General features: G+C 26.0%; 6 protein-coding genes across 11 annotated transcripts; 5 read left to right on the top strand and 1 right to left on the bottom strand.

The window, feature by feature from the left end:
- The first annotated feature begins 101 nt into the window (after positions 1 to 101).
- Positions 102 to 3,880, top strand: LOC127279811 (farnesyl pyrophosphate synthase-like). The gene is made up of 7 exons (XM_051302407.1): positions 102 to 670; positions 1,868 to 2,027; positions 2,389 to 2,529; positions 2,645 to 2,848; positions 2,957 to 3,121; positions 3,215 to 3,427; positions 3,515 to 3,880. Exons 1-7 carry the CDS (start codon positions 525 to 527, stop codon positions 3,713 to 3,715), a joined length of 1,230 nt encoding a protein of 409 aa, XP_051158364.1. The 5' UTR covers positions 102 to 524; the 3' UTR covers positions 3,716 to 3,880.
- On the bottom strand, positions 807 to 22,597 carry LOC127279843 (nucleolar protein 8-like). Of its 5 annotated transcripts, none has more exons than XR_007842710.1 (7): positions 22,409 to 22,597; positions 22,162 to 22,323; positions 21,622 to 22,096; positions 21,295 to 21,516; positions 21,062 to 21,225; positions 19,705 to 19,943; positions 15,095 to 15,244 (listed from the first exon to the last, which is right to left on the bottom strand). XR_007842710.1 is itself a non-coding variant. In XM_051302484.1 (6 exons), the coding sequence occupies exons 1-5, from the start codon at positions 22,448 to 22,450 to the stop codon at positions 21,077 to 21,079; spliced, it is 1,050 nt and encodes a 349-aa protein (XP_051158441.1). In that variant the 5' UTR covers positions 22,451 to 22,597; the 3' UTR covers positions 807 to 1,140; positions 21,062 to 21,076. The 5 variants fall into 5 exon arrangements, 3 of the variants coding, with proteins under 3 accessions (XP_051158441.1, XP_051158449.1, XP_051158430.1); XR_007842712.1 differs by having other exon boundaries at positions 19,705 to 19,938; XM_051302484.1 differs by lacking the exons at positions 15,095 to 15,244; positions 19,705 to 19,943 and adding an exon at positions 807 to 1,140.
- On the top strand, positions 4,056 to 6,767 carry LOC127279836 (farnesyl pyrophosphate synthase-like). The gene is made up of 7 exons (XM_051302456.1): positions 4,056 to 4,889; positions 5,038 to 5,197; positions 5,331 to 5,471; positions 5,532 to 5,735; positions 5,879 to 6,043; positions 6,118 to 6,330; positions 6,470 to 6,767. Exons 1-7 carry the CDS (start codon positions 4,855 to 4,857, stop codon positions 6,668 to 6,670), a joined length of 1,119 nt encoding a protein of 372 aa, XP_051158413.1. The 5' UTR covers positions 4,056 to 4,854; the 3' UTR covers positions 6,671 to 6,767.
- On the top strand, positions 6,799 to 13,937 carry LOC127280930 (uncharacterized). Its single transcript, XM_051304346.1, has 13 exons — positions 6,799 to 7,594; positions 7,707 to 7,869; positions 10,286 to 10,426; positions 10,569 to 10,772; positions 10,855 to 11,019; positions 11,099 to 11,311; positions 11,454 to 11,635; positions 12,283 to 12,463; positions 12,566 to 12,706; positions 12,817 to 13,020; positions 13,105 to 13,269; positions 13,353 to 13,565; positions 13,683 to 13,937. Exons 1-13 carry the CDS (start codon positions 7,554 to 7,556, stop codon positions 13,881 to 13,883), a joined length of 2,214 nt encoding a protein of 737 aa, XP_051160303.1. The 5' UTR covers positions 6,799 to 7,553; the 3' UTR covers positions 13,884 to 13,937.
- On the top strand, positions 14,024 to 21,068 carry LOC127280924 (uncharacterized). The gene is made up of 18 exons (XM_051304334.1): positions 14,024 to 14,244; positions 14,603 to 14,765; positions 14,911 to 15,051; positions 15,151 to 15,354; positions 15,454 to 15,618; positions 15,702 to 15,914; positions 16,048 to 16,241; positions 16,872 to 17,034; positions 17,111 to 17,251; positions 17,349 to 17,552; positions 17,899 to 18,111; positions 18,948 to 19,003; positions 19,114 to 19,276; positions 19,481 to 19,618; positions 19,724 to 19,927; positions 20,069 to 20,233; positions 20,316 to 20,528; positions 20,619 to 21,068. Exons 1-18 carry the CDS (start codon positions 14,177 to 14,179, stop codon positions 20,817 to 20,819), a joined length of 3,009 nt encoding a protein of 1,002 aa, XP_051160291.1. The 5' UTR covers positions 14,024 to 14,176; the 3' UTR covers positions 20,820 to 21,068.
- Positions 16,250 to 18,624, top strand: LOC127279830 (farnesyl pyrophosphate synthase-like). 2 transcript variants are annotated; one of them, XM_051302442.1, is made up of 8 exons: positions 16,250 to 16,571; positions 16,746 to 16,802; positions 16,872 to 17,034; positions 17,111 to 17,251; positions 17,349 to 17,552; positions 17,658 to 17,819; positions 17,899 to 18,111; positions 18,245 to 18,624. In XM_051302442.1, exons 2-8 carry the CDS (start codon positions 16,762 to 16,764, stop codon positions 18,443 to 18,445), a joined length of 1,125 nt encoding a protein of 374 aa, XP_051158399.1. In that variant the 5' UTR covers positions 16,250 to 16,571; positions 16,746 to 16,761; the 3' UTR covers positions 18,446 to 18,624. The 2 variants fall into 2 exon arrangements, with proteins under 2 accessions (XP_051158399.1, XP_051158389.1); XM_051302432.1 differs by having other exon boundaries at positions 16,250 to 16,802.
- Positions 22,598 to 22,627: the final 30 nt, after the last annotated feature.

Below are 22,627 nucleotides of genomic sequence, written 5' to 3'. Positions count from 1 at the left end.
TTTAATTATTTATTAACTTCTATAATGACAGGTAGCTCTAACAATGATTTTAATTTTTAATATTAATGTTCTTTTTATTATATTCTTAAAAACCTATCCTATAAATGTTATTAATTTTTGACAGCACAAAATTATTTTATATTTTTTTTATTGTTTTATTAAGGAAAATATACTTTTTTTTAAATACCACCTAGGGAATTATTTTGTTATCAACAGGTCACACTTTTATAAAAATCATATAGCAAATTCCTATATAAATCATTGTTGTGAATGTTTTCTGACGCACCTGACGTTTCTAATTCTTGTGAAAAATATTAAATTATAATTGTAAATTAATTGTTTTTTTTTTGAATTTATAACACAATCTATTCAAATGAAAGCATAAATTTTCCGTATAGATTATTGATGTAAACCTTCAAACTGAATATTTCATTTTAATAAGGAAGTAAGGTTAATTTATTAAGTATACAGGAGGTATACATGATACGTGCGTATAGAAGAATAACAGTATTTATATAATAAATATGTCATCCTGTATCCAAAACTGTACTTCTCTTTTGAGGAATGGATTTCCTCAAAAATTAGTGAAAAATGGAATCTCGAAGATAACCTCAAATTTAGTTAGAAGTCAATCAAGTGATAAAAGATGTTTTTTATATCCCTTGTCAGTGTAAGTATTTTTATTGTGTTATTAATTCTTGTTTTTATTATGATTATGGATTATTGTTTTTTTTATTTTAAAAATAAATGAGTGGAACGAATTATAATTTAATTAATTTTGCCAAAGAAAATATTATACAGCTATCTTAATTATATACTTATATTTTCATATATTATAAATTATTTATCATTCTCAGATTATAGTTATTTTTATTAATATTTCAGTTATGAATCATAATCATTTCATCCAAATAGTTTTCTTTTAGTATTAAACATTCCTGATATTACAAAAACAATTTAAATTGTTTACAAGTTAATTATATAAATAATTTAAAATCTTGACTTTACAATCATATCAATAAACTGTTGTTTTGTGCGAAAAGGTTCACAATGTATTTCAGTTTGAGTTCCTCTGTGAAATGCTTTTAATATCACAACCTCTTGAGTAGCACTAATGTCATTTTGTAAATCCATTGAATTCTTAAAAAAAAAAATGTTTTCCTATTTTTGTTATATATTTATAATGTATAAATTATTATGTAAAATATTCCGAATATCATATGATGTATAATATTCCAAATATATTGTTATATACAATAATCAAATTTGGGACTTTAATATTAAAACTTATTTTTAAGGGTCAAAATAGACAGTTTCTAATTAACATATACAATATTTAAAAGGCACACTTTTCTCCCAATCTTACGAAAGATTAGAAAATATTTTTTACCTTGACAGAATCCTTGTGAAAGTTCTCATTAGATTTAGTATTTTTAATAGGCTGCATAGTACCTAAGCATCCGGAATTTTAACTTGAATCGAAAAATTAAATATAACCTGTGAAACTGTTAAATTAAAATTCATGGCTGTCTTCAGTTTGCAACAAAATATTTGTAATATCTATCAATGACTTTTTGTATACTATTTAAAACTTAAGTTTTGATTATCTAAATAAATAATGTTTTTATTTTTTAACAACAACTTGACAAAATTATTAAAATTTTTATTTTATTTATTAAAAAAATAACTATTAAAAATAATGTAATTAATTCTAAAATATTAAAATAAAAAATAATAGTTTCTAAAAATAAAAGACAAACATGATTTTACTTGCAATATAGCGCATCAGTGTTCACTGTATTATCTTATCTTTCACCAACAACAAAAACAAAGTGTCACTAAATATAATTCTGCAAATATTTTACAGGCATAATAATGTTCACATGGTACATACTGCTCCTCAAACAAATTGGGTTACCAGTAAAGATGAAAGTCGAGAAATGATGGCTTTATGGCCAGATGTAGTTAGAGATCTTACAGTTGGTCGTCATACAGATATGCCTGATGTAACCAGATGGTTGTCAAAGGTAAAAAAAATAAACGAGGAAAAATTATAGTTCTAAAATTTCATCAATCTACAATTCTTCCAAAGTAGAAAATTAATGAAAATTAAAAAATACTTTTTGATGTAATAGCGAAATTAAAAGAAAAATAAATAACGGATTAATATAAAATAACAAAAACTTAATGTGAGTATAAACTTACATTAAATTTTCCGTTTTTAGATTCCATTTGATTTCTTGACAAGTAAGTTTTCAATATTTCATTGAAATAAAACATTTCTAAAATTGAAATTTCTGAATTTTTTAAAACAATATTTTTATAAGAGTTAATTGAAAAAATATAATATATTATTTGTAATCAGATAAAAACCATTTTTTTCTCAAGGTTTTGCAATACAATGTTCCCGGTGGCAAGAAGAATCGTGCTTTAGTTCTAGTCTATGCATATAAACAACTTGCTCATCCAGATCAATTAACAGATGAAAATATTCGATTGGCACGAATTTTAGGATGGTGCAATGAAATGGTGAGAAAATCACTTAAAAATTCTTAATATATATACCCTTAAAATATGTTAATATTTAAGAGAGTAATGTTATACCATAAAAAATAATAACATTATCTTATATTGAAATCTATAGCTGCAGGCATTTTTCTTGATGGAAGATGACATTGTGGATCGCTCGAAGACTCGTCGAGGACAACCCTGTTGGTATCTTCACAATGATATTGGACTTGCAGCCGTTAATGATGGAATTTTAATAGAGCAAATGATTTATCAACTACTTCGAATGCATTTTGGCGACAAACCATACTATCTAGATTTTGTTAATACGTTTCACGAAGTAATTATTGCTCCAACCATTACAAATTTTCATTCATTTCAAGTAGATTAGTTATTAATATTTAGATTAATATTCAATAACAATTTTATTATATAATTAATGTTTTAGAATATTTATAAAACGACAGTGGGACAATCGTTAGACTTGTTGTCTACAAATCATGGGAAAAAGCCTAATTTAAATTTGTTTACCATGGACCGATACAATGCTATAGTAAAATATAAAACTGGTTATTATACGTTCGTTATGCCAGTTACGTTAGCTATGCATTTCGTAAGTTTTTCTTATTTACATAATTGCAAGATTGATAATTCTTTTTTTCGATTAAATAAAATTTTTATTTGTTTAAATTTTTCTACTTTACAGGCTGGTATTAAAGATAGTGAAATGTTTAGACAAGCTACAACTATATTACTTGAGATAGGGAATTTCTTTCAAGTTCAAGATGACTATTTAGATTGTTTCGGTGATCCTCAGGTGACAGGAAAAGTTGGTACTGATATTGAAGAAGGTAAATGCTCATGGTTAGTTGTTGTTGCCTTGCAGCGAGTCACTCCGGCACAACGAAAAATTCTAGAGGTAAGGGTCATATTTTATCTCCTTGGCTTGTTTTTATAAAAACAAAATTTTTAATAAGCTTTGTCAATAATATTTTTCTTATTCTAGGAATGTTATGGAGTAAATGATCCGGAAAAAGTTGCAAGGGTAAAGCAATTATATCATGACTTAGGATTACAAACAACTTACTCTGTTTACGAGGAAGAGAATTATAATTTAATTAACACCCATATACAACAAATTTCACGCGGTCTACCTCACGATTTATTTTTCAAAATACTGAATAAAATTTATCGCAGAAATATGTAAAACTGTCTGCGATTGAAAATTTTTGTCCAAAAATGAAAAAATAGGCATTTATTGCGGTTATCCGCTACTCATATACTACATAGGAATTAACTAAGTCTGTCATTCCTATTATATTTACTATTTTCTACGCAATTTGACTGTTACTATTATAAAATCTTAATACTATTTTCATATAGTTTAAATTTATATACATGAAATATCAAAGTTTATTTTGATACAAAAAATTTAAAAGTATACAAGTTTTTTGATCAAATGGGAATTTATAAGTGGGACTGATCCAAATGTTTTTTTTTTAAATCTTTCTAAAAGATATATCATAAATCGAATGAATATTTTTGTCGTATTTAATAGTGGGATAAATTTCGTTGAATGTTGATTAAATGAATTTAATTTTGAATTTTTATATTTTTAAAGAAATTTTTATTAATATTTAATTAGTTGATAATGTAAATTAAACCAGGGAAATTTATATAAAATCGAATTATTTAAATATTGAAAAATAATATGAAAAACGACAAATATCATCATTGTAAAATTAGATAGTACATCAAATAAAAAATATTTTTAAAGAATATTTACTATAACACATTTTTTAAATTACATATCATGACATTCGAATGACTGCAAAAATTTAGACTTTTTTGTGTATAAATCTTGCATAAAACATATAAATGCTAAAATATCTACATACATTTTTAGGTACATTAATGCTGTAAACCTTATATATAGCAGGAACGTTAACACAGATTGTTCTACAGAAATATACTGAACAAAAATATACTTTTTAAAATTTGTTTAATTAATGAAAAATTTATTTTGCACTTAGGCGTTGTATAAATCATGCAAATGCATGTTATATATAACTTTGTAACTGCATTAAAGCAATGAACTTTTTTGGCAGGGTCGTTAATTATAACCTTTTATAATCTTATTATAATTTCAAAGTGCGGATTTATCATATAAGAAACTCAGAAATGAAAAATAAGTTTAGTGGCTTTTTCGCATCATCAATTGATCATTACAATTTTTTCAATTAAAAAGAACGATTAATATGATTAAATTGTAATATTCAACAGATGACAAAGAACTACTAAAGAATTTTTTGAAGTGAAGTTCATTTAAAATATATAATAATAAGAATGAGAAAGTTTCTGATGACCGTCTTCAACAAAAGGTTTATTGTTCAAATTCATTTTAAAAAACAAATAATTTAGCTATTAACTTTAGAAATACAAAAGTAAACCAAAAAATTAAAATTTTGAGTTCTATTGAAAAACATATATTTTTCTACCTGTATGACTAAGAAAAATAATATTTTGAAGGGTTTTTAATGTTCGTATGGTACATACTGTACCTCAAAGAAAATTAATTAACATTAAAGATGAAAATCAAGAATTAATGGCTTTATGGCCAAGAGTATTTAAAGATCTTACAGTCGGCCGTCATACAGATTTACCTGATGTAACCAGATGGCTGTCAAAGGTAAAATTTATAAATGAGAAAAAGTTATAGTTTAAAAATTTCCTCAATTTACAATTTTAAAAAACTATAAAATTATTGCGAATCAAAAAATTTTTTTTCATTAATTACCTAATTAAACCATTTTTTTTTCAAGCTTTTACAATACAATGTTCCTGGTGGCAAGAAGAATCGATCTCTAATTCTAGTCTATGCATATAAACAATTTGCTCATCCGAATCAATTAACAGATGGAAATATTCGATTGGCACGTATTTTAGGATGGTGCAATGAAATGGTGAGAAAATCATATAAAAATTCTTAAATAATGTTGTATTTTATGGAAATCTATTTATAGCTGCAGGCATTCTTCTTGATAGAAGATGACATTGTGGATCGCTCGAAGACTCGTCGAGGACAACCCTGTTGGTATCTTCACGATAATATTGGAACCACAGCCGTTAATGATGGAATTTTAATAGAGCAAATGATCTATCAACTACTTCGAATGCATTTTGGCGACAAACCATACTATCTAGATTTTGTTAACACATTTCTGGATGTAATTTTTGCTTTAAACATTAAACTTTTGTTTATTTCAAGCAGATTAATTGTTAATATTTAAATTAATATTCAATAAGAATTTTATCATTATTATTATTATCATGAATTAACTAATAGTGAATATGAATAAAATGTTTTTAGATTATTTATAAGTCGATGGTGGGACAAACGTTAGACTTGTTGTCGTCGAATCATGCAAAAAAGCCTAAATTAAATTTATTTACCATGGACCGATACAATGCTATAGTAAATTACAAAACTGCTTATTATTCCTTCGTAATGCCAGTTACGTTAGCTATGCACTTAGTAAGTTTTTCTCATTTAATTACAGGATTGATAATTATTTTTTTCGATTAGTTTAAATTTGTTTACATTTACAGGCTGGTATTAAAGATAAGGAAATGTTTAGACAAGCTACAAATATATTACTTGAGATAGGAAATTTATTTCAAGTTCAAGATGACTATTTAGATTGTTTCGGTGATCCTCAGGTAACAGGAAAAGTTGGTACAGATATTGAACAAGGAAAATGCTCATGGTTAGTTGTTGTTGCCTTGCAACGAGTCACTTCAGAACAACGAAAGATTCTAGAGGTAAGAGTAATTATTTGATCTCCTAAGCTTTCTAAAATTAAAAATTTATTTTTGTCGAAATAGAAAAAGTAGAAATAATAAATAAAAATTAAAACGAAAATTTTAATAAGTTTTGTAAAAAAAATCTTGCTAATTTTAGGAATGTTATGGAACAAATGATATGGAAAAAGTTGCAAGGGTAAAGCAATTGTATCGTGACTTAGGATTACAAACAACTTACTCCGTTTATGAGGAAGAGAATTATAATTTAATTAACACTCATATACAACAAATTTCGTGCGGACTACCTCACGATATATTTTTCAAAATACTGAATAAAATTTATCGCAGAAATATGTAAAACTGTCTGCGATTGATCATAAAATTGAAAAATTTGAAAAAACAAAGAATAATATAATTGTACAGTACATCAAATAAAAAATATTTTTAAAGAATAATTACTATTACAAATTTTTAAAATTTTCATGACATCCGAATGACTGCAAAAATTTGGACAGTTTAGTTTAATTTTGTATGCATAGATCTTGCATAAAACATAAACATGCTAATATATCTACATATCTTTGAAGCTACTTTAATGCGGTAATCATTGAAAAAAGTAGTTCACCTGAATAATATAAGTAATTTTAGCAGAAAAATAAATTTAGTAGCTTTTTGACATCGTTTGTTGAACAGTACAATTTTTTCGATAAAAAAGCGGGATCAGTATGATTTTATTACAAAAATTATATTTATTTCGTATTAATGTGGTGAAAAATATCAATCAATTAATATACAAATAACGAGGGTCAATGATTTTATAATGCAAAAAGTCCAATGAGACTCACTAATTTGTAGTAAAAAATGTTCGATTACAGATAATTCTTCAGTTAATGAAAAGAAACAGTGTTAAACAGATTTAATAAGTTTATTTATTAAAATATGTTTTTTACGATAAGTGTTAATATTTTGTATGTTACAATTATTTTTTAAAATTTTTTCTTTGTATATTACTATAAATGTAAATAAAATTGTTTATATAGTTCTGATTAGGATAAACAAATATTGTCAAAATATCAAATAAAACTATTAAGTCTTTAATTTGAATAGGTTGATATTTTTTAAACATAATACAAAAAAATTTAAATGAGAAAAATATAATATTCAACTGATAAATGCCAAAGAATTTTTGAACTATTTTAGATAGTGATATTTTTTTGTGATATAGATTTAAAATAGTCACAATGACAATGAGAAAGTTTTTGATGAACATCTGCTACAAAAGGTTTATTGCCCAAATTTAATATTAAAAAAATATATTCCAGCTAATATTATAATTTGTAATTGAAAAAAAAAAATTTTCTACTTATGTGTCTAACAAAAACAATATTTTCAAGGGCATTTAATGTTCACATGATACATACTGTACCTCCAAAAAATCTGGTTATCAGTAAGAATGAAAATCAAGAATTAATGGCTTTATGGCCAAATGTAATAAAAGATCTCACAGAGTCTGGACGTTATTCAGATATTTTTGATGTTCCAAAATGGTCAAAAAAGGTATGAAACAGAAAACTAGGGCAAATAGTTTTTAAAGCTATTCAATTATTTTTATTTTAATATAATTTATAATTAAATTAAATAATTTTTTCCAGGTATTGCAATATAATGTTCCAAAGGGTAAATTTACACGTGCTTCACATTTCATCTATGCATATAAACAACTTGCTCATCCTGATCAATTAACTGATGAAAATATTCGATTGGCACTAATTTTAGGATGGTGCATTGAAATCGTAAAAAAATAAATACTTTTATGGAAAACAAAATAAAATGATTAGAAATCAATAAAATAAAATTTTGATAAATTTCTTTCGGAATTAAATTAATTTAAAAAATTTTTTTATTTAAATCTATTTTTAGCTGCAAACATTTATATTGATGGAGGATGATATTATGGATCACTCTGTGACTCGTCGAGGACAACCCTGCTGGTATCTTCATGAGGATGTTGGACTAACAGCTATTAATGATGCACTTCATTTAGAACAAATGATTTTTCAACTTCTTCAAAAGCACTTCAGGGAAAAATCTTACTATTTAGATCTTATTGAAACATTTCAAGATGTAATTATTACTCGTAACATTAAATATCATTTTTAAGAATATAATTTAATTTAATGAATAATACAAAAAAAAATTTCAGAATATTTATAAGGTGGCATTAGGTCAATCGTTAGACTTGTTGTCAACGAATCATGGGAAGAAACCTAATTTGAATCTTTTTACGATAGACCGATACAATGCTATAGTAAAATACAAATGTTGTCATTACACATTAGCTATGCCAGTTATTTTAGCTATGCATCTTGTAAATATATTTCTCCTTATAAAATCAAAAATAATTTCTTTTGTTTTAATAAAATACTAATTTTCTTAAATTTTTGCACTTTTCAGGCTGGAATTAAAGATAGTGAATTGTTTAGACTAGCCGAAGAGTTACTTATTAAGATGGGCTATATTTTTCAAGTTCAAGACGACTTTTTAGATTGTTTCGGCAATCCTGAATTAATAGGAAAAGTTGGTACAGATATTCAAGAAGGAAAATGTACCTGGTTAATTGTTATGGCCTATGAATTATCCAATTGGAAACAACGAGATATTTTAGAGGTAGAAGCAAAATTTTTATTATTTTACTTAAAATTTTGAATATGCTTTTTATAAAAAAAAAAATATATCTTTTTCATTACAGAAATGTTATGGAGTAAATGATCCGGAAAAAATTGCAACAGTGAAGCAATTGTATCTTGATTTAGGACTACCAACAACCTATTCCATTTTCGAAGAAGATAATTACAAATTAATTAACAGTCATATAAAAAAAATACCTCCTGGACTACCCCAAGATTTATTTCACAATTTAATGAATAACATTCATCGCAGAAATGTGTGAAACTTGTCTAGATTGTGAATTTATGTACAAATGAAAAAATAGCTACCTACTTTATACAAAATTCAATTAAGCATTTTGTATTGGAAAATATTGTAAAAAAATGATAAATAAAGATGTGAACTTTATCAATTAAAAATTGATTGAATTCCAAATATTATTTCTGAAATATGGTCCTTTAAGCAAAAATTTTTATGACTGTTCAGATTATTCTATGGCAATACAGTGAGACATATTTTTTTTACATTTGTTTATTAAATTAAAAATTTTTTTTTGCAAATAGGCGTTACATAAATCATGCAAATGCCTGTTAATTATAACTTTGTAACTACATTAAAGCATTGAACTTCTTGTGACAAAGTTGTTAATTATGACCTTTCATAATCTTATTACAATTTTAAAGTACGGATTTCTCATATAAGAAAGTCAGTCATGAAAAATAAGTTTAGTACCTTGTTAAAGTGTTGTGTGCATTAATTTAATTTAATTACTCCCAGAAATATAAATGAAAAAATTAGAATATTCAACAGATGCCAAAGAACTATTAAACTATTTTTTAAAGTGAAAATAATAAGAATGAGAAAATTTCTGTTGACCATCTTTAATAAAAGGTTTATTGTTCAAATTTAATTTCAAAAAAACAAATATTTTAACTCTTAAATTTAAAAACTCAAAAGCAAACAAAAAAAATTTAATTTTTTTTGAGAAATTTTTGTGATTAAAAAAATATTATTTTCAAGGGTTTTTAATGTCCACATGGTACATACTGTTCCTCAAAGGACATTAATTAACATTAAGGATGAAAGTCGAGAATTGATGGCTTTATGGCCAAAAGTATTTAAAGATCTTACAGACGGTCGTCATACAGATATGCCTGATATGAAAAATTGGTTGGCAAAGGTGAACAAAATGACGAATAAATCCTAAACAAAACAAAGATCAATGTTAAAATAATATACTATTAAAATAAATTTTAAACAATATATAAAAAAACTTAATAGAAATTAAAATAATAAAATTTCCCAGGTACTGCAATATAATGTTCCCAAGGGTAAAATGACTCGTGCTACGGATCTAATCTATGCATATAAATCACTTGCTCATCCTGATCAATTAACTGATGAAAATATTCTATTGGCACGAATTTTAGCATGGTGCAGTGAAATTGTAAGAAAAATAATACTTTTATAAATAAAAAAAATAAAATGATTAAAAATCAATAAGAAAAAAGAATTTGATAAATTACCAACTGAATTAAATTACTAGAAATTACAAATCGACATTTTTTTTTATTTAAATCTATTTATAGATGCAAGGATTTTTAGTAATCGCAGATGATATTATGGATCACTCCGTTACTCGTCGAGGACAAAAGTGTTGGTATCTAGAATCCGATAAAGGACTGGCAGCCATTAAAGATGGATTTTTAATAGAACAAATGCTATTTCAATATCTTCAAATGCACTTTAAGCAAAAATCATACTATCTAGATCTTGTTGAATCATTTCACGAAGTAATAATTACTGTAAACTTTAAAAAACATTCATTAATAGTAGATTAATTATTATAAAACTTTTAATAAAAAATATTTTTAGAATATTTATATGACATCACTGGGTCAATCATTAGATTTATTGTCGACAAATCATGGAAAAAAACCTAATTTAAATTTGTTTACCATGGACCGATTTAATGCAATAGCAAAATACAAAACTGGTTATTATACATTCGTTATGCCAATTACGTTAGCTATGCACCTTGTAATTTTTTCATATTTAATTACAAAATTATTTTTTTGAGTTAAAAAAATTTATTTGTTTAATTTTTTTTATTTTTTAGGCTGGAATTAAAGATAACGATGTGTTTAGACAAGCTAGAACTCTACTTTTCGAAATGGGAAATCTCTGTCAAGTTAATGATGACTATTTAGATTGTTTTGAAGATTCAGAGAAAACAGGAAAAATTGGTACAGACATTCAAGAAGGAAAATGTACCTGGTTTGCTGTTGTTGCAATGCAACGAGTTACTTTGGAACAACGAATGATTTTAGAGGTAATAAAATTGTTTCGAAATGGAAGAATTTAATTGCAACAAACAAAAACGATCTGGATCGAAGATTAAAAAAAGAATTGGAATAGAAAATAGAAAAAAAATTTTTATGAAATTTGTAAAAGAATATGTTACTTTTTTTTAGGAATGTTATGGAGTAAATGATCCGGAAAAAGTTGAAAAGGTGAAGCAATTATATCGTGATTTAGGATTATTAACGACTTACGCTAATTACGAAGAAGAGAATTATAATTTAATTAAAACTCATATAGAAGAAATACCTCGTGAAATACCCCATGATTTATTTTTTAAAATACTGAAACGAATTAAATAGAATTGAATTCCCAAAAAATAGACCTAACATAATATTTGAAATAAATTTAATGTTATTGATCGTAAACATGTAAAAAATCTAAAATATGTATCTTTGAAAAATATATTTATGCAATAAACCTACTGTTCAAACAGAAACAGAGGGTCATCGTGACCTCACTTATTCTTATCATAATTTTAAAGTTCCCCTTTAGTATATATTCATTTTGCCATGAGAAACAAATTTAGTCTCTAGTTATTATAAAAACAGGTAACTGTGGAACTACATTACTCTCAGTGAAGTTTCTTATGTGATATAGATTTCAAATATATAATAATAATGAGAAAATTCATGATGAATATTTGCTACAAAAGGTTTATTTTTTCAAATAAAATTTCAAAAACATATTTTAGGTATGGAAAGTTCAGCCCGCATAGAAGTGAAATACATTTGCATTACATTAAGAAAAATAGTTTTTTCTCAATGAAAAATATCGTTTCTTTAAAGTCTATTTTTATTTTATTTTAGTTTCTATTTTTAAATCAATAACAATTTATTTTTTGATTTACATTTAAAATCTCCAAATTAAACCAAAAAATAAAATTGTAAGAAAACTATTTTTTAACATAAAAAAAACAATTTTTCTACCTGTGTGTTTAAGAAAAATAATATTTTCAAGGCCATTTAATATTTGCATGGTACATACAGCGTCTCAAAAGAAATTGAGTACCAGTGAAGATGAAAATAGAGAAATGATGAATTTATGGCCAAATGTAGTTAAAGATCTAACAGAGACTGGTGGTAGTTCAGATATTTTTGATGTGCCCAAATGGTCGAAAAAGGTATAAAACGAATACTGGAAATAAATATTCATAATTCTAAATTACAATATATTATTAATCTTCAGTTTTTTTTTATTATCAGAGTAAACAATTTTTCCCTAGGTATTGCAGTACAATGTTCCAAAGGGTAAAATGACACGAGCTTCTTATCTCATCTATGCCTTCAAACAAATTGCCCATTCTGATCAATTAACTGATGAAAATATTCGATTGGCACTAATTTTAGGATGGTGCACTGAAATCGTAAAAAAAATTAATACTTTTATGAATAACAAAATAAAATAATTGACCATCTGAATTAAATTACTTTAATTCACAAATTGACAAAATCTTTTATTTAAATCTATTTATAGATGCAAGCATTTTTATTGATAGAGGATGATATTATGGATCACTCAAAGACTCGTCGAGGCCAACCCTGCTGGTATCTTCAGAAGGATATTGGTCTTTTAGCCGTTAAGGATGGATTATTAGTAGAACAAATGATTTTTCAATTACTCCGAAAGCATTTTAGCGAAAAATTTTACTATCTTGATCTGGTTGAAATATTTCACGATGTACAATTTAAAGTTTAAAAATTATTTATACCAAATTATAAAAAAAATAACTAATAATGAATAATTAGGATGAAATGTTTTTAGAATATTTATAAAGCAGTAATAGGTGAAACAATGGATTTGTTGTCAACGAATCATGGGAAGAAACCTAATTTGAAACTTTTTACGATAGACCGATACTATGATATAGTAAAATACAAATGTTGTCATTATACATTAGCTATGCCAGTTATTTTAGCTATGCATCTTGTAAATATAGTTCTTATGAAATCAAAAATGATTTCTTTTGATTGAATAAAATAGTAATTTGTTTAAATTTTTGCACTTTTCAGGCTGGAATTAAAGATAGAGAATTGTTTAGACAAGCCAAAGAATTACTTATTGAGATGGGCTATATTTATCAAATTCAAGACGACTATTTAGATTGTTACGGTGATCCTAAATTCATAGGAAAAATTGGTACAGACATTCAAGAAGGAAAATGTACCTGGTTAGTTGTTGTTGCATTGCAACGAGTCACTTCGGCACAACGAAAAGTTTTAGAGGTAATATCGAAAAAATTTTTATATTCCCTACTAATTTTTTCTTTAATTAAAACGAACGAAAAAGGATCAGAATTGAAATAAAAAACACAATAAAATTTTAAATAAACTTTCTTCCAGGAATGTTATGGAGTAAATGATCCAGAAAAAGTTGAAAAAGTGAAACAACTGTATCATGAGTTAGGATTACCAGCGATTTACGCCATTCACGAAGAAGAGAATTACAATTTAATTAAATCTCATATAAAACAAATTTCACGCGGTCTACCTCACGATTTATTTTTCAAAATATTGAATAAAATTCATCTCAGAAATATGTGAAACTGAATTTTCTATTCTACTTTAATTAAAATAAATCAAAGAAACCAGCGACAATTTAGACAGTTTATTTTTATTTATTTTGCTTAGGGTGATGCATAAAACATACAAAATCTTAAATTATGTACATATGTTAATGCAATAAACATTTTTGTTGCAGGGTCGTCATGACCTTCTTTATTCTTATCATAATTTTATTGATTGCCTTTACCATATAAGAAACTTCACCATGAGAAATAAGTTTAGTATACTTTCTCGGCACCTTCAGTTAAACAAAAAAAATTGTGGAATTTCTTATGTTCCTCGGATTTAAAATAGACACATTGAGAATGAGAAAGTTCCTGATGAATATCTGCTACAAAAGGTTTATTTTTAAAATTTAATTTCGAAAACATATTTTATCTAACGAATGTTTTACCCTCATTGAAGTGATCCTTCATTCAGAAATATATAGTTTTATTTCAATAAAAAAAATAATTTCTTTAAATTTATTAATTAACTGAGGGAGGAAATTTATTTTTAAATATAAATAAATAAATAAAAAAAACAATTTTTTCTCATATGTTATTTTAAATTAAAATTAATTTTTTTTATAGAAAATTTGTTAATATTCATTAGAGATCTCAAAAGTAAATCAAAAAATATAATTTAAGGGAAAAGATTTTTTTGATTGAAAAAAATATTTCTCTACTTGAGTGTCTAAGAAAAACAAATTTTTCAAGGCCCTTTAATATTCGCATGATACATACAGCGTCTCAAAAGAAATTGAGTACCAATGAGGATGAAAACCGTGAATTAATGAATTTATGGCCAAATGTAGTTAAAGATCTAACGGAGGCTGGTCGTAACACATATATTTTTGATGTACTCAAAAGATCGGCAAAGGTACTTAAAAAACAACAAGGAATTTTTAATTTTGAATCTATCAATCTATTTACTGAATAATTTTTTAGTAATATAAAAATATTCTCGTGGTATAATTTATTTTTAATTGACTATCATTTAATAAAATTGAAAAAATTTTTCTCAGGTATTGCAATATAATGTTCCAAAAGGCAAAATGACACGTGCTTCAGATTTAGTCTCTGCATATGTACAACTTGCTCATCCAAATCAATTAACTGATGAAAATATTCAATTGGCACGAATTTTAGGATGGTGCAGTCAAATCGTTAAGAAATTGATACTTTTATGATAACATAAAAATAATTTGAATTAAATAAATATAATTTGTTAAATAAAAAAATCTTTGTTTTTAATCTATTTTTAGCTGCAAGCATTTTTGTTGATGGAGGATGATATTATGGATAACTCAGTAACTCGCCGAGGACAACCGTGTTGGTATCTTCAGGACGGTGTTGGATCTGCGGCAATAATTGATTCATTTTTATTAGAACAAATGATTTTTAAATTACTTCGAATGCATTTCAGGCAAAAAGATTACTATCTAAATCTTGTCGAAACATTTAAAGAAGTAATATTACCTCTAAACTTAAAAAAAAAAACTTTATTGAAACCAGAATTATTATTATAGATTAACAAATAGTGAATAATCGAGAAAAAACCTTTTTAGAATATTTATATGACAGCACTGGGTCAATCGTTAGATTTGTTGTCGATGAATCATGGAAAAAAGCCTAATTTAAATTTATTTACCATGGACCGATTCAATGCAATAGCAAAATACAAAACTGGTTATTATACTTTCGTTATGCCAGTTACGTTAGCTACGCATCTTGTAATTTTTTCTTATTTAATTACAAGATAAAATTATTCATTTCAGTTAAATAATTTATTTGCTTAATTTTTTTCATTTTTTAGGCTGGAATTAAAGATAACGATATGTTTAGACAGGCTGAAACTGTACTTCTTCAGATAGGAAATCTCCGTCAAATTCAAGACGACTATTTAGATTGTTTCGGTAATCCTCAAGTAACAGGAAAAATTGGTACTGATATTCAAGAAGGAAAATGTTCCTGGTTAGTAGTTGTTGCATTGCAACGAGTCACTTTGGAACAACGAATAATTTTAGAGGTAATATTGAAAATTTTTTTATATTCCCTACTAATTTTTCCCTAATTAAAACGAACGAAATAAGGATCAGAATTGAAGATAGAAAAAATTGAAATAAAAGACACAATAAAATTTTAAATAATCTTTGTTCCAGGAATGTTATGGAGTAAATGATCAAGAAAAAGTTGAAAAGATTAAACAATTGTATCGTGACTTAGGATTACCAGCGATTTACACTGCTTACGAAGAAGAGAATTACAATTTAATTAAATCTTATGTAGAAAAACTGGATTGCAAAATACCTAAGGACTTGTTTTTCAAAATATTGAATAAAATTCCTCGCAGAAATAAATAAAGCAGCTGTTATTTGACAAATGTTATTTTTTAATATTATTTATCAAGGGCCAGAAGTAAATAAAAAAAATAAATTAAATTACATGTATCTAATTCTTTCACCAGGTAAAAATGGTCGCAAAACATGTCAAAACCTAAAATATGTATCTGAAAATATATTTATGCAGTAAACCTTCTGTAGCAGAGGGTCATCATGATATTTTTCATTCTTATCGTAATTTTAAAGTGTCTTTAGCATATATGAAACTTCGCTAAATATGTTTAGTAGTTCTTTGGCATCTATCAGTTGAACATTACAATTTTTTGTATTGAACGAAGGGATAAGTATGATTTTATAAGACAAAAAATATGTGATACAATTGTAATTTAATTTTTATTGAATTTTTTAATAAAATCTTTTTGCGATCAATGTAAACGAGAAAATTGTAATACTCAACCTATAGATGTCAAAGAACTACTAAATTTTTTTCATAGTGAAGTTTTTTTTATGTAATATAGATTTAAAATAGTTACAATGACAATGACAAAGTTCCTGATGAATATTTGCTATAAAAGGTAGATTACCCAAATTTAATTTCAAAAATATAATTTTTAGCTTTAAATTTAAAAAGTAATATTTTCTAGGCCTTTTAATGTTTGCATGTTACATACTGTATCTCAGAGGAAAGTAGTTACCAGTAATGATGAAAATCCAGAATTAATGGCTATGTGGCCAAATATAGTCAAAGATCTCACAGAATTTGGTAGTAAATTCAATTTTTCTGATGTACCAAAATGGTCAGCAAAGGTATACCAAATGGAAAAAACATTATTTTTTCTTAATTGAATATTATTTATAACCATACTAAACAATTTTTCTCGAGGTATTGCAATATAATGTTCCAATGGGTAAAATGACACGTGCTTCAGATGTAGTCTATGCATATAAACAACTTGCTCATTCTGATCAATTAACTGATGAAAATATTCGATTGGCCCTAACTTTAGGATGGTGCTGTCAAATCGTAAAGAAATTAATACTTTTATGATAGCAAAAATAATTTGAATTAAATAAATATAATTTATTAATTAAAAAAATCTTTGATTTTAATCTATTTTTAGCTGCAAGCATTTGTAGTGGTGGAGGATGATATCATTGATAACTCAATAACTCGTCGAGGACAACCATGTTGGCATCTCCAGGACAATATCGGACTTGCAGCTGTTAATGATGCACTTTTATTAGAACAAATGATTTTTAAATTACTTCGAATGCATTTCAGGCAAAAAGATTACTATCTGAATCTTGTTGAAACATTTCACGATGTAATTATATCTATAAACTTTAAAGAACTGTATTTATTCAAAGGAGATTAATTAATTATTATAAATTAACTAATGGTAAATAATTAGAAAAAAATTTCTTTTTAGAATATTCAAAAGATATTGATAGGTCAAACATTAGAATTCTTGTCGACGAATCGTAAAGAGTCTTCTTTAAATTTGTTTACTATGGAACGATACAATAGTATAGTAAAATATAAATCTACTTTTTATACATTTGATTTGCCGTTCACTTTAGCTATGCACCATGTAAGTTTTCTCTCAAAAATTTAATTTCTTTTCTTGATTGTAACAATTGATTTGTCTGTATTTTTTCTCTTATTTTAAGGCCGGAATTAAAGATAATGATGTGTTTAAACAAACTAAAACTGTACTTCTTGAGTTGGGCAATCTCTTTCAAGTTCAATACGACTGCATTGATTTTTTCGGAAATCCTGAGGTAACAGGGAAAATTGGAACTGACATTGAAGAAGGAAAATGTACCTGGTTAATTGTTGTTGCATTGCAACGAGTCACTTCGGCACAACGAAAAATTTTAGAGGTAATATCGAAAATTTTTTTATATTCCCTAATAATTTTTCCCTAATTAAAACGAACGAAATAAGGATCAGAATTGAAGATAGAAAAAATTGAAATTAAAAACACAATAAAATTTTAAATAAACTTTGTTCCAGGAATGTTATGGAGTAAATGATCCAGAAAAAGTTGAAAAAGTGAAACAACTGTATCACGAGTTAGGTTTACCAGCGATTTACACCGCTTGGGAAAAAGAGAAATACAATTTAATTAAATCTCATATACAACAAATACCTAGCGAAATACCTCATGATTTATTTTTCAAACAATTGAATAGACTTTATTGCAGAAATATGTAAAACCAATTGCAATTGATAATTTCAGTTCAGAATCTATTAAAAAAATAGTAGTGTCCAATAAATAAAAAAAAAAATTAAATTAAATTAGACGAGTTTAATTTTGTTTGCCACAAAATATAATTCTGTTAAAGATCTGTAAAATAAACCAGCTATGGTGATTTTTAATAAAAAAAAAAAATAGAAAAATTTATCATATTCCGATAAATAATATATAATTAATTCACTCTAATTATATAATGCTTCATTAATTAACGTAATTATTTTATTCATATTTTCTATTGCTATATGTGATCTAATATATTATATGGAATGAAAAAAATATAACTTTCATGTCAGTGCTCGTAAAACATGTAAAAACTAAAAATTATGTATCTCTAAAAATATATTCATGTAATAAATCTTTTGTAACACATCGTCATTATGACCTTTCTTATTCTTATTATAATTTTAAAGTTCGCCTCTATCATATAAGAAACTTCACTATGACAAATATGGTTAGTAGTTCTTTGGCATCTTTCAGTTAAACATTACAATTTTCTCGTTTAAAATGAGCGATAAGTATGATTTTACTTGCTAATAAAACCATCAGTGTGTTGTGTACATTAGCTTATCATTCGCTAATGACAAAAAATGTGTCACTAAGAATAATATTATGCAATATTTTCCAGGCTTACTAATGTTCACATGAAAAGTAATGCGCCTCAATCGGATTTGGTGACAAATAAAGATGAATGTAGAGAATTGATGGCTTTATGGCCAAATGTAGTTAAAGATCTTACACACGCCGGTCGTCATTCAGATATACCTGATGTGACCAAATGGATGGAAAAGGTTGTATAAATCATTTCAATTATTAAAATTTCTAAGTTCTTAACAGTCTATACTTTTTCAATAAAAAAAAAATTAAATCTATATAGATTAATCAATGTCATTTTTGTAGTCAATACTACATTTTATATTCTTAACATAAAAAAAAATTATTCAACTTCATTTGAATATATTATTTATAATAAAAATGAAAATTTTTTCTCCCAGGTATTGCATTATAATGTTCCAAAGGGTAAAATGACTCGAGCTACAGATCTAATTTATGCATATAAACAACTTGTTCCTGATCAATTAACTGATGAAAATATACGATTAGCACGAATTCTGGGATGGTGTAATGAAATTGTATAAAAAAAATTAATCTACTTTTACGACAATAAATAAAAAATAATATTTTGGGATCAAAAATAATTAAATTATCTGAATGTTACCTTATATTGAAATTTTCAGATGCAAGCATTTTTGTTGATGGAGGATGATATTATGGATAACGCAACAACTCGTCGAGGACAACCGTGCTGGTATCGTCTCAATGATATCGGACTTTCAGCCGTCAATGATGGAATTTTAGTTGAACAAATGATCTATCAACTTATTCAAATTCATTTCAAGGGAAAATCTTGCTATCTAAATCTCGTTGATGCATTTCACGAAGTAATTATCCTCTAAACTTAAAAATTGTTTCGTGAGAAAGAAATTAAATTTTAATCTTGAAACTAAAAAAAATAATACTAATAATGATAATGTTATTATTATGATTATCATTATTACATTCTAAAAAAAAAATATTTTTAGATTATATATATGACAACATTGGGACAATCGTTAGATTTGTTGTCGACGAATCATGGAAAAAAGCCTAATTTAAATTTATTTACCATGGATCGATACAATGCTATAATAAAATATAAAACTGCTTATTATACGTGCGTTTTGCCAGTAATATTAGCTATGCACCTCGTAAGTTTTTTTTTTCATCTAATTGAAATAATGAAAATTATTTCTTTTGATGATTTAATTAAAATATTTTTCTCCCTTTAAGGCTGGAATTAAAGATAATGAAAAATTTAGACAAGCTAAAAATATTCTAATTGAGATAGGCAGTTTTTTTCAAATTCAAGATGACTATTTAGATTGTTTTGGAGATCCTAAGTTAGTAGGAAAAGTTGGTACAGATATTCAAGAAGGAAAATGCTCATGGTTAGTTGTTGTTGCCTTGCAACGAGTCACTCCGGCACAACGAAAGATTCTAGAGGTAAGAACTAAATTTTCAGTGTAATGAAAAATTTTAAATAGAAAAGATCTTTGATACATAGAAAAAATTATAAACATTTTTTGATTTTAGGAATGTTATGGAGAAAATGATATGAAAAAAGTCTCAAAAGTGAAGGAATTATATCATGAATTAGGATTGCAAACAATTTACTCCGTTTACGAAGAAGAGAATTATAATTTAATCATAACTCATATAAAACAAATGTCTTGCGGACTACCTCATGAATTATTTGTCAAAATTCTAAATAAATTTTATCGCAGGAATATGTAAAATCGATTTTAATTTATACTAAACTTGCTGTTACTAAAGAAAAATAGTTATCTGTAGCGCTTCGCATAAATACATTTTTTTCGTTAAATTTTGATAGAACGAATTTTTTGTATTTTCTTATTTCTAAGAAACCGTATGAATATTTCATACGAAAAAATGAATGGGCAATTTTTTTTAAACTATTATAAAAAATGACAAACAAATTCAAATAAAAATAATATGTATAATTTATATACATTTACCTTTATATTAGAAGACTAATACTTTCTCTTCAGCCTTTTGTGTGGAGCAGAATTTTTTTTCAAATTTGTTCGTATCCTTTTTCGTATTGTTTGCTTTAATTTGGGACGAAGAGTCTTTAAATCTTCACTATGTTCTGATCGCCTCTTGAAAAATTCTTCACATTCTAAACAGCGATATTTAAAAAGTAAACGTTAAATCAATTTCAATTTAAATCATTTGAAAATTTTCTTACCTTGAAATCGAGGATCGTCAATAACAAACAAAAATCTCTCAGTGCTACCAATGAAATTTGTAGATTCTACTTTTTCTGATTCAAATTTGCTGTCTGTCTTGTGCAAATCTTCATTAACATCTTCATCATCTGAAGTATCATACTTGAAAGCTTTGCTTGAACTGAATCCAAATATTTTATTTCTTGTATCACGTTCATGTGAGGATTCGACTTTTTCGTCATCTGAAAAAATATTAATTAATTTTGTATATTTATAACAGGATTCTATAAAAAATCACACTAAAAATGTTTATTTCAGAAATAATTAGTTATTATGAAATACAATACCTGATTCTGTTGATTTTTTTCCAAATATTTCTAATAAACTAGTCTTTTCTTCTTTTCCGAAAACGGATGATAATAATTTAACATTAGGAATTGAATAAGAACGTTCTTTCGAAACTTCTGGCAGTTCCGGTTTTTCAACAATTTCAACTTGTTTCTTCTTTTTCTTTTTAACTTTTTCTTGTTTCTCGGGTAAAATTTCGTATTCTTGATGCTGTTCATCAGTCGGATCATATCGAACCATTTTGCTCAAAGTCTTTGTCTTCTTGTCATTTTCAGTTTGACTCGGTTTAGCAGTTATGGGCTTTCCAAGAATGCTTCCTAGAATTTCTAATTGTTTCTTTTTTTCATCGTCATATTCATCAATTTCTTCTGCTCCTTCTTCTTTCTGTTTATCTTCGAGGTCCTCATCATCCAAGAAACGCTCATCCACAGCAAATCGTTCGTCATTTCCAATTGAGGATTGAAGTTTTGCCAACTTAATTTATTTAAATATTTAGTAAGAGGAAATAATAGAGAACATAAAAACTAAATAAATTTTACCTTAGCTCTCGATTTAGATTTAAATTCACTATCCTCTGGAAATATAAATTCTTCATCTTCTTCTTCATCGCCATCACTTTCTAGCAGTAATTTTCGTTTTTTAGGTGCTTCAATTTCTCCCTCATCATCGAATTTTATTCTTTTACTTTTGGAAGCAGTATCCTTGCAAATAAATTATACAATTAAAAATGCATTATAATTAAATTTTTTAAACAAAATATCAGAATGTATAATGTTTTTTACTCACAGTTCCATCAAAAGATATTCCTTGTTTTGACACAGACTTCATTTTTAGAGCACGTGTTTTTAACAATTCAGTTGAGGTTAGGTTAATGTTTGGAAACTATGGTGAGTGTGTCGCAAATATTGAAGCTAAAGATTACTTCTAAAAATTGCCACCAAAATGGAGCGCTGGGATTGTTTTTGATAGTTTATCACACTTGACAGTTTTCGAAAACTTTTCAAG

The sequence above is a fragment of the Leptopilina boulardi genome, unplaced genomic scaffold, assembly GCF_019393585.1.
Source record: "Leptopilina boulardi isolate dan_hultmark-lab unplaced genomic scaffold, ZJU_Lbou_2.1 LbouV2_112, whole genome shotgun sequence".
In the NCBI taxonomy this organism is placed as follows: Eukaryota; Metazoa; Arthropoda; class Insecta; order Hymenoptera; family Figitidae; genus Leptopilina; species Leptopilina boulardi.
Note: the sequence above shows the minus strand (reverse complement) of the source record. Positions and strands in the feature narration are given on the sequence as shown.

What these genes read in the sequence shown, in the direction of transcription:
- LOC127279811 (XM_051302407.1), top strand. Translation starts at nt 525, where the DNA reads ATGTCATCCTGTATCCAAAACTGTACTTCTCTTTTGAGGAATGGATTT. An exon ending in TTGTTAATACGTTTCACGAA is followed by an intron (nt 2,849 to 2,956) that starts GTAATTATTGCT and finishes TTAATGTTTTAG; the next exon opens with AATATTTATAAAACGACAGT. An exon ending in TTACGTTAGCTATGCATTTC is followed by an intron (nt 3,122 to 3,214) that starts GTAAGTTTTTCT and finishes TCTACTTTACAG; the next exon opens with GCTGGTATTAAAGATAGTGA.
- LOC127279836 (XM_051302456.1), top strand. Translation starts at nt 4,855, where the DNA reads ATGAGAAAGTTTCTGATGACCGTCTTCAACAAAAG. An exon ending in TAGGATGGTGCAATGAAATG is followed by an intron (nt 5,472 to 5,531) that starts GTGAGAAAATCA and finishes ATCTATTTATAG; the next exon opens with CTGCAGGCATTCTTCTTGAT. An exon ending in AACAACGAAAGATTCTAGAG is followed by an intron (nt 6,331 to 6,469) that starts GTAAGAGTAATT and finishes TGCTAATTTTAG; the next exon opens with GAATGTTATGGAACAAATGA.
- LOC127280930 (XM_051304346.1), top strand. Translation starts at nt 7,554, where the DNA reads ATGACAATGAGAAAGTTTTTGATGAACATCTGCTACAAAAG. An exon ending in TTACGTTAGCTATGCACCTT is followed by an intron (nt 11,020 to 11,098) that starts GTAATTTTTTCA and finishes TTTATTTTTTAG; the next exon opens with GCTGGAATTAAAGATAACGA. An exon ending in TAGGATGGTGCACTGAAATC is followed by an intron (nt 12,707 to 12,816) that starts GTAAAAAAAATT and finishes ATCTATTTATAG; the next exon opens with ATGCAAGCATTTTTATTGAT.
- LOC127280924 (XM_051304334.1), top strand. Translation starts at nt 14,177, where the DNA reads ATGTTCCTCGGATTTAAAATAGACACATTGAGAATGAGAAAGTTCCTG. An exon ending in TACTCAAAAGATCGGCAAAG is followed by an intron (nt 14,766 to 14,910) that starts GTACTTAAAAAA and finishes AATTTTTCTCAG; the next exon opens with GTATTGCAATATAATGTTCC. An exon ending in TTGTCGAAACATTTAAAGAA is followed by an intron (nt 15,355 to 15,453) that starts GTAATATTACCT and finishes AAACCTTTTTAG; the next exon opens with AATATTTATATGACAGCACT.
- LOC127279830 (XM_051302442.1), top strand. Translation starts at nt 16,762, where the DNA reads ATGACAATGACAAAGTTCCTGATGAATATTTGCTATAAAAG. An exon ending in TTGTTGAAACATTTCACGAT is followed by an intron (nt 17,553 to 17,657) that starts GTAATTATATCT and finishes ATTTCTTTTTAG; the next exon opens with AATATTCAAAAGATATTGAT. An exon ending in TCACTTTAGCTATGCACCAT is followed by an intron (nt 17,820 to 17,898) that starts GTAAGTTTTCTC and finishes TCTTATTTTAAG; the next exon opens with GCCGGAATTAAAGATAATGA.
- LOC127279843 (XM_051302484.1), bottom strand. Translation starts at nt 22,450, where the DNA reads ATGAAGTCTGTGTCAAAACAAGGAATATCTTTTGATGGAACT. An exon ending in AAAAAAATCAACAGAATCAG is followed by an intron (nt 21,517 to 21,621) that starts GTATTGTATTTC and finishes ATATTTTTTCAG; the next exon opens with ATGACGAAAAAGTCGAATCC. An exon ending in TGACGATCCTCGATTTCAAG is followed by an intron (nt 21,226 to 21,294) that starts GTAAGAAAATTT and finishes ATCGCTGTTTAG; the next exon opens with AATGTGAAGAATTTTTCAAG.